Here is a 10,057-nt window from a genome sequence, read left to right as displayed (position 1 = left end):
TATGATTCGTACAGCAGAAAGAGCACATGCTTGTTAGCACTACCAGGTCTATATCCCAAAGAGGTCACAAAAAGGGAAAAGGACTTCCATGTATGAAAACATTATAGCAGCTCTTATTGTGGTAGCAAAAATTTAGAAATTGAGGGGACGCCCAACAATTGGGGAATGGCTGAACAAGTTATGGTATATGAATGTAATGGAATACTATTGTGCTGTAAGAAATGACAAGCAGACGGATTTCAGAAAAATCTGGACATGCATGCACCGATGCAAAGTGAAATGAGCAGAACCAGGAGGATATTGTACATAGTATCAGCAACATTGTTCAATGAAACCATGATTGGCTTAACTCTTCCCAGCAATACAATGATCTAAGACAAGTCTAAAATACTCATGATGGAAAATGCTACCCACATCCAGAGAAAGAACTGATGGAGTCTGAATGCAGATTGAAGCATACTATTTTAATTTTCTTTATTTTGTTCATGGCTTTTTTTTCCTTTTGTTCTGTTTCTTCTTTCACAACATGACCAATATGGAAATGTTTTACATGATTTCACATATATAAACTATATCAAATTGCTTACTGTCTTGGAGGTGGGGAGGAAGGGAGAAAAATCTGGAACTCAAAATCTTATAAAAATGAATGTTGAAAACTATCTTTACATGTAATTGGAAAAAAATAAAATACTACTTACAAAAAAAAAAAGAATACATGCTTAATCCAGGGAGTCCAAGACTAGATCTCAAGTCCCTGACTGTCTCTTCTGCTTTGTGTTTTTTTCCCTGAGCCTAGGTCACTGAACCTTGATCTTGAGGGATGTTTCCAGCCTTGGTAGCAACCTCATGAGTTTGAGAGGGAGAGATTACCTAGCTTGATGCCTCAGACATATCACTTTGACCATTGACAAGTCACAATCTCTAAGTACCCAAAGAAACTCTTTCAGATTATAAATTATAGACAAATTGTCTATTTGCATCAGGTGAAAGGAATGAGTTTTCATGCCAAAAGCTTCCCATCAGAGAAATAATGGATCATAGTTTTCCAACAAGAAAGGAACTCAGAGACTAACCAGTCCAATACCCTCATTTTATAGATGAAGAAACTGAGGTCCAGGAAGGTTAAGTGGCTTGCACAAGATTATACAGGTAGTCAACATAAGGGGGTGGATTTAAATCCAGGTAATAATAATAATAATAGCATTTCTATGGTGTTTTAAGGTTTGCAAAGCATTTTACATATATTATCTCATTTGACCCCCACAATGGCCCTGGGAGGTAGGTGGTATTATTGTCCCTATTTTACAGATGGGGAAAACTGAGGCAGACAGAAGTTAAGTGACTTGCCATGGTCAGACAGCTAGGAAGTATCTAAGGCCAGGTTTGAACTGAGGACTATTATGACTCCAAGTCTGGTGCTCTCTCTACCTCACCACCTGTCTGCCTCTAGGAGATCCTACAACTCCAGAGCCAATCAGTCCTCTTCCCACTCTATGAACGGGAACTGTGTGAATCCAAACAGAAAAAGAAAAAGGAGACTGTACCTTCATTCTCTGCCAAATGAACCTGAGATCTGGGGTGACTCTAGCTAGGTTCTTTGCCAGTAGAGTGCAGGCTTTGATAGATCCTACCAAGACAATGCCTACCAAGGCATCGAATACAATACTGCAATGGGCTGTATGCCTTGCTCAAGGACCTACCTAATTCAGGGTATTGGAATCATCACTAGAGGACTGAAAAGCAGGTAATAAATGTTTTTGATCCCAGCTAGACCCCAATTAATATGAATAATGTGTGTTGGGAAGTGGTCCCGTATACATAAATTTATGCTATTTGAAATTATAATTATGTAAAATATGGTAATTGGGCAGGCAGGGGGTGCAGAGGATAGAGTACAGGGCCTGGAGTCAAGAAAACATCTTTTCCTGAGTTCAAATCTGACCTTAGACACTTACCAGCTGTGTGATTCTGGGCAAGTCACTTAACCCTGTTTGCCTCAGTTTCCTCATCTGGTAAAAGAGCTGGAGAAGGAAATGACAAATCACTCCAGTACCTTTGCCAAGAAAACTCCAAATGGGGTCACAAAAAGTTGGACACAACTGAAAAACCACTGAACAACAATAACAAAATTGTTGTTGGTTCCAGCCCAAAGGAAATATATTTATATAATGTGCTTATATAATACTATAACTTGAATAATGACTACTTCAAAGGATTAATTATTTGCAGTAATCAAGACCTAGGAGTTCTAGGTCTTACAAAGGTGACATCACAAATCCCTGGGCTATTGAAATATTAAAATAGGGGCAGCTAGGTGGTGCAGTGAATAGAGAACCAGCCCTGGAGTCAGAAGGACCTAAGTTCAAATCTGGCCTCAGGCACTTGACACTCACTAGCTGTGTGACCTGGGCAAGTCACTTAACCCCGATTGTCTTGCAAAAAATACATGTTTTAAAATAAGTAGCCTGGTACACAGGTAGATTTTCCATTTAAATTACTGCTTCCCAGAAACCTGATTTCCACAGGATCCATCCCATTAAACTGTGAGCTCTTCAAGGGCAGGGATTGCGTTTTTGCCTTTCTTTGTGTCCCTGGGGCTTACTGCGCACAGTGCCTGGCACAAAGCAGGTACTTAATAAATGCCTGTTGACAACTTGATTTTACTCAGGTTATGTCAAGGATCTGATAATTAAATTCCCACCATTCTCCCACACTAGTAACTAAAGCAAGATCTTTTATTCATAAAGATGGTGCTACTAACCTTACAATAAGTAGGACTCATCCTGGATATTTTTCTTGTAGGCTTGCAGGCTTTTCTTGTAGACCAACAATAGTTGGTCAATAGTTAATTCGAAGAATGACAAGATTAGGTTAGAGGTATGGCCTTTGGACATACTAATAGAGAGGAATCATAATTAATGTAGGGACCAGGGCTTTGTCTGGTACAGGCATGCTTCTTTCCTAGGCCATCACTACAGCCACACTCTTACAGAGCCCAACTCTGTTATTCCCCTCCTCCTCACTGCCCCACTGACATCCTTCCCCCCCTACCCCTGCTTTGAGACTAGGGAGTCAAAAATTGTCAGACATGCTACAGGGATATGGCCTGGACTTTAGAGAACCAGTCAATTTCTTCCCCATGGGACTGTCACCCCCTCTCCCTCCTACATGGACCCCCTCTTCTCTTGGGATCTGAGGCAGCTGGAAAGAATAATATTAACAGAATCAAATCTTCTAGCCAGTCTCTTTCCAGGATTCACCAAGATGCTGGCACTGGGGAAAGGGGATGGCCCTTCTAGGAGCAAGAGCTTGAGCTCACTTATTCTTCATGTTAGAGGCTAGTTTCTCCTTGGTAACTTGATTTATTCCAAAATTAATTTAGCCCAGGCACAATAATCTTTAGTTATGACTCTAACTAACTGACCTATTCATCTTTTCCTTGGACACTTATTAATGTTCCCTTACTGTTTATTAATAATGATACCCAGACCAAAGCCTTAGAGAGCTGAAGGAGTCCATCCCTGTGCAGAAGCTGGCACCAACCTCTCCTTCTTTGGCTATGTGCCAGGGCCTCTGAAACATCCCTCAGGAGATATATCTGTATTTCATCAAACCTTTCCCATGGGGAAATTACCACAATGAATGATTATGTCTGGCAAGGAAGTGAGCGTGGTAGTTCCCTTTGACAAAGTCCCTGGGGTAGATGGGCTTGAGTAACCTGGAGAGGTATTTTAAAGAACCTATCTGTCAGCTCTGCCAGGAGACAGGTGGCTGCCAGCTCACAGGGGCCAATCTGCTCTTGGAGGTGGGGAGAGAAGAAACTCAAACCTTCTTTCTTTGTGGGACATACTGACACAGACAGCCACTGCCTCACATGGTGATATCAAGGAACTAATCAGAAAGTACTTGTCTTACACTACAGCCTGAGGCAGGTGGGTGTACCAAGATGGCAGTCTTAGGCAAACAAGGACAAACCAACTGCAAAGGGACAGTCCTGAAACTGTAACCTAAGAGAAGGTTATTAAAGAAACACTCACACCACAACCCCAGAACCACAGCCAATACAGCTAAGTAGCACAGTGGAATAGAATATTGGACTTGATTGAGGAAGATCTGAGTTCCAACCCTGTCCCAGTCCCTTGACCAGCTTGGATTATCCTGGCCGAGTCACTTCCCCTTTCTCAGCCTCATTTTTCTTATCTGTAAAATGGGGATGATAATAGCACCCACCCGATTATTGTGAGGTTTAAATGAGATAACACAGGTAAGCTAGTTGTATAGAAACATATGTTGGGGGTGTGGCATCATTGATCAAGATAAAGGCGGACACAGATACAGACACATCCACCCACAGACTGGACCAAGACGGGGAGGGGAGCCATCTCGAGGTGCTAGAGGCTTGCTTTGCCCTCTGGGCTCTCAGCCCAAGGACCCTCAGTAATCCGGTAGGGCTGGGGCCGTGGAGCAGAGCAGTTGCTAAGATTCCTGGAGAGAGCAAAAGGAGACGAAACACACAAATTGAAAAGACGCACAAACTTTGTTAATTTGTGGGACACGCTGACACAGCCGTGGGGTACTGGGGGGCCGACTAGCGCCCGTAGAGCTGGGATGAGGGGATAGCAGGTGGGCTAGCTCCCGGATAGCGGAGAGCCCAGTGTCCCTAGGAGGGGAGGTGGGACCAGCAGGCCAGCTCATGGAGGCGGCTCCCCAAGGTCGGGGGAGGCTCCAAAGCGGGAAGGCACGCAGTGGGTCCGCGCCGCAGCTGGCAGGAGCGCGGACACTGGTCCCGCTCAGTGGGCAGGAGGAAGAGGTGGAGGAGGAGGGGCCGTCGGTTTCCCCCTCCCCTTTCTCCGCCTCCCCAGTCCAGTGCCCTTGGCCTCGAGCGCGTCGTTGGTTTCCGGTTGTCAGGCAGCGGCTGGCTGGGCGGCAGCTGAAGTGGGAGGGAGGGACGGACGCTGGTGGGGTGCGGGCCTGAGCCCTCCGAGCCGCAGCCAGCATGAAGGACAGCGCGGACTCCAAGGACCAACAGCTCACTGTGAGTCCCGCTCCTCGTTCTCCTCCCTGTCTCACTCAATAGTCGTCCGCTCCCCGATTCTGGATTTTCACCGACACTTACACCTGCACTCACACCTGCACCACACCTGCTCCTATACCTACACACACACACACACACACACACACACACACACGCCCCTTCCAACTCAACTCGCCCTCTCCCAAAAGACCCTCCCTTTCGTATCCGCACCCCCAATTCCTCAACCCATCTCTAGAACCAGGCCCCCAGGCACACACCTCCTCCCAAATTCTTCAACTTCCCCGCCCCAGAACAGAGCCCACACACATTCCCATTCCAACCTCCTAGGACTTCTCAAACTCTCACCCCCCAGAGAAAACCCCCCCAACCCTTATACCTACCCAAACTCAACTCACCATTGCCTAACAGACCCCCTTACGGTGCCAGCCATCATATTCGTGAACCTGCTTCAGCTGGAATATACACCTATCTGCACACTTTCCCTCAGCTTCCCAAACTCCCCAAACCCCTGCCCAGAAGCCCTCCTCTCTTCCAACAATCTACCGCCCCCCACTCCCACACAGACACATACACAAGCACACACATTAGAGGGAAAGCTCTCTGGTAGAGGATACAAAAGGAATGGTTTTATTAGATGGGGTGATGGGGCCTCCAGTCGGTCTGGATGTTGTGGAGTTTATTATCTTAGCTCTGTGAACTTTCTCTGAATTGGGAGTGAGGAGCATCCTTGCTTGCCTCCTTAGACACACCTCCTCCTTCTTTTCCCGTCTGAACCTGAGATGTCTGGAAGTGCCTCTGGTAAGAAGTAAGATCACACTCTCCTCGTCTAACATTGTGTGTCTCTTATTACACCTGTGGGACTCCCTTCATCCCCCTCTCCCAGAATTTGTGCTGCTGTATCTTTAGGCCAGGACCACCTATCTATACCTCTTCATTTTCCTAGCCCACAGCAGCTGCCATGCCTATGTAGAGGCGGGGATCAGGTTTGCTTCTATTTCCTGTCAACAGAGGGGAAGCAAGAGAAGGAGGAAAAGGAGACTTGAACCTCTCTAATCAAATCCTAGTGGGTACCTTGCCCAGGCAGCATTGTGGGGTGAAGGTGGCTAAACGGAGCAGAGAGTAAGGACAGACGCGGATTACTAGAGAAAACTGTTGCCCTTGCCTCAGATGAGGTCTACAATGTAACTCAAGATGTTGTACAATTCAGAATTCTATTTCACAGAGAAACTCGGACAATTAGGGTGGTTTTCATGCATTGAATGGTGAATCTGGGGTGTGTGTGTGTGTGTAAAGCATAAACTCTGCTAATCAACAATGCCTTTTAAAGTAAAAATTTAAAAAAAAAAACAAGCTTGGGCATGGTAAAAAAGGTGACCCAGTGACCCTCACCATCTATCTATCTCAAGGCTTTGATGGAGTACAGCAAGACCCTGAATAGCCTACCTCCCTGTCATTGTTTTCTGTTGCTTGTGGAGACATCATCCCAGCCCCCACGTACATACATATAATACTCCTCCTTTCCTTGAGAACGTAGGATGGTATAGTAGATTGAGCACTGGAGTCTGGAAGACCTGGGTTCAAATGATGCCTCAGATACTCTGTGAACCTAGGCAAGTCACTTAATGTCTCTGTGCCTCAGTTTCCTCATCTATAAGAGGAAGGGGTTGTATTTTATGACCTCAAAGCTCTCTTCCAGCTCTAAAACTACAATCCATTAATCCCCAAATGTCCTACAGTAAAGAACTCTGTTTAGACCATCCATTAGCAGCAGGTGGATGGTGATGCAACCTAGCCATAACATCTCACCAAGAGATACTTTGCTGCTGCAGCAAGTACTCTAATATAGAGATGGGACTCTTGCCAGGGCCCTGACCTCAGCTCTTCAAAGCCCCTGGGAGCCAGAACATCCTCTTTGACAGTTTAGAATCTGTTCATTTGAAAATTGGCTCACAAGGGGAGAACTATGTAGATTAGGCTGGGTTGGGGTGACTTTCCTCTTTCCATCAGCAGGGTATAGCTACGGCAACTGATGATTATGAACTGGCTAGTATTGCCTCTCCCCTTGGAAAAAGAAAATTATTATTATTTGGAAACCTGATGCAATTATGAACAGGTGCACTCACTAGGAATTTCCTCATTAGGGACGCCTGTTGAAAGAGCAACTTGGCCAAACAAAGAGAGTGCCAGAGACTTTGTGCCAAAGAAAGTTACACAGGTGCTGTGGAACAAACATTGGTGTTTTGAATTAGAGGGTCTGAGTTCAAATCCTGATGCTGCTATTTATAACCTGTGACTACTTATATGCAAGTCACTTCATTTCTTCGGATGGACCAAATGATTTTAAGGTTCCTTCTGGCTCTAAATCTATGATCTTTGATTAAGAAAGCAGTATGGTACAATGGTGAAAGCTTTGTTTAGATTGAGAAGACCTGGGTTCAAGTCTTGCTTCTGTCCCTGACACACTACCTTTGTGGCCTTGGTCAAGCCATTTAACCCCTCTAGGCCTCAGCATTCTTATTTATAAATTTATAAAATGAGGTGATTGATCTAGATCAGAGGGGTCAAACACGAAGCCAGCAACACTCTCAAATTCAGGGAACCAGATTAAAATGTAATTGATAAATATTTGACAAAATTAAAATACAGTAAAACATAGATCATATTACATTTTAAAATTACATCAATATGCAGCCTGTAGGGATGTAGACATTACTAGTCCCAGTTTCTATTTGAGTTTGCTGCCGCTGGTCTAGATGATTCCTAAGGTCCTAATTTTACGATTCTATGAGCCTGCCATCTTCCTGGCTCTAGTATCCTTCTTACAATTCTGTTTTCTGAGTGGGGACTGGTGGGTGGCACCATTGTATCACACTGACTCTTTAATCACGGAGTTATAGTATTTAGAACTGGAAGGAATCTTAGAAATAATTAGTGCACCCAGAGAAATAAAGTGACTTTCTTACAAGTAGTCACAGGTCATGAATAGGAGAGTGGAATTTAAACCCAGGCCTTCTGACTTAAAACAAAATGCTTATTTCATGAAACCTGTATAGTTTCTTTGTGTACAAAGAGGAAGTACTGTTAGATTCACAGCCAGACTGATCACACGTTCCCCCAGTATATACAATGTCTTTCTGCCTTTTTGCTCCCAGAAGTAGAAACTTGAGACTAAATGGAATTTGTATCATTTAGGATTGCAAATAGAAGACCCTCTTGGTATAGGTACATACCTCTCTTCCCTGCTGACTTTACCCTAGCTATCAAAACAGCCCCCCTCCCTATTCACCTTTATCACTGGAGTGTCTAATCTCCAGGCACACAGACACCTCTGTTTAGATGTCAGAGACATGAAGTAGCAGATCACAGGGGAGATACAGGTGTTTAATTTAGTCATACGTCTGAGCAAAGTAAGGTTCACAGACAGAGATCTCTCCAGAGTCTCTCCCTGGAACTGTGGGCCCCCATGGGGCAGGCACCTCAGTTGCTCTTAGGGAAAGTCTGGGTAAGACTTAAGATACTAACAAATGCATACACGTCTATCTCCCTGTGTGCTAAATGTTTAGCGAGGTGATGATGGTGGGAAATAGCATAGATGCTAGAAACTATCCGTCTTGGGGGTCGGAGGAGAGAAACATGAAAGAAAAGATATTTTTGGTGACTATAACTGGGCACTTGTCACTTAGGACTGATGTGGGAGTTAGTCAACAACAATCAGCAAGAATTTATTAAGTATCTACTATGTGCCATTCACTGGGGATACAAAGAAAGGCAAAAGACAGTCTCTGCTGTGAAGGAACTCATATGTAAACAACCATGTACAAGCCAGATATAGACAGAATAAATTGGGACAATCAGCAAAGGAAAGACACTAGCTTTAAGGGGAATCAGGTAAGACTTCTTATCTAGCCCCCACATGTGTGGTGAGCATCTGACCCCTGGACCCATCCCTAAGTTGCCAGACCACTCCTCCTTTCCTCCTGTGGAAAAAAGGTGTCAACTGGGGAAGATTCTCTATTGTCCTCTAGAAAACTTTAACCCTGCCCAAGGTGTGGCCCTGTCTTCTCTCCAGGTGCTCACCCACTTTCATCTAGGAAAATGTTGAATTGTACTCAGTCTTTCTGCCCTAAGGTAGGTCTGACTTGGTCACAGACATGGATTCTTTAAGGTAGGCAAGGTGTCAGGGTATAGAGTGTGACTCAAGGGAATCTAATTGTTCAACCCATTTTGGATAAGAGAATAGGGTCCCGGGGGTGGCAATACAAAACTCATAATCATACAGTGCGTTAAGGTTTGCCCAGCCCTTGTCTGCCACCACTATATGAGTGCAAGGATTATTAACTCTGTTTTACAAATGAGGAAACCGAAACTCAGAGAGGTTAAATGATTTGTCCTTGCTCACATAGCTAGTGAATGACAGAACTGAAATCAGAACCCAGACTGTCTGACCCCAAGTCCCATGCTCTTTCCACCACCCCATTTTGCCTCCTTCTACTCACTGGATCCTTAATTGGCACCATTGATGGATGTGATCATAAAGAGGCAGCAAGGTGGCACAATGTTGGTCCTACAGTTAGGAAGACCTGAGTTTGAACCTTGCCTTGGGCAATTCACTTAACCTCTGTCTGCCTCAGTTTCCTCATTTGTAAAATGGAGATAATCATAGCATGTACCTTCTAGGATGATTATGATTGAGGTAACATGTAAAGTGCTGCATAAAGCTAAAAGTACTATATAAATGCTAGCTATTATTGTTATTACTGATATATAATTATCATTATTATAAAGGAGACCCTGGGATTTTCATTACTGCTAACCTTATGGGTATTTTAAGCTCATCCCACATTTGTACCTTTGCACTGGCCTGACTCCATGAACCTAGGAAGACTACTCAGTGACAAGATGGCATAGCCCTTGGGGCAAGTGAGACAGAGGGAAAAGTGGTGACTTATCCATCTCTCTCTCTCTCTCTCTCTCTCTCTCTCTCTCTCTCTCTCTCTCTCTCTCTCTCTCTCTCTCTCTCTC

At 44.4% G+C, this 10,057-nt stretch overlaps 1 protein-coding gene across 2 annotated transcripts in view; it reads left to right on the top strand.

Annotated features, from left to right (window-relative positions):
- The first annotated feature begins 4,960 nt into the window (after window positions 1-4,960).
- KIF19 (kinesin family member 19) overlaps window positions 4,961-10,057 on the top strand; it is a 57,498-nt gene continuing 52,401 nt past the window's right edge. The window contains exon 1 of one of the 2 annotated variants that reach the window (XM_027873152.1): window positions 4,961-5,035. In XM_027873152.1, coding sequence (XP_027728953.1) covers window positions 4,997-5,035 — 39 coding nt within the window. In that variant the 5' untranslated portion in view covers window positions 4,961-4,996. The remainder of the gene's footprint in view (window positions 5,036-10,057) is intronic. The other variant, XM_027873151.1, reaches the window with a different exon arrangement.

This window comes from Vombatus ursinus, unplaced genomic scaffold, assembly GCF_900497805.2.
Source record: "Vombatus ursinus unplaced genomic scaffold, bare-nosed wombat genome assembly UNPS02014801.1, whole genome shotgun sequence".
Taxonomy (NCBI): domain Eukaryota; kingdom Metazoa; phylum Chordata; class Mammalia; order Diprotodontia; family Vombatidae; genus Vombatus; species Vombatus ursinus.
Note: the sequence above shows the minus strand (reverse complement) of the source record. Positions and strands in the feature narration are given on the sequence as shown.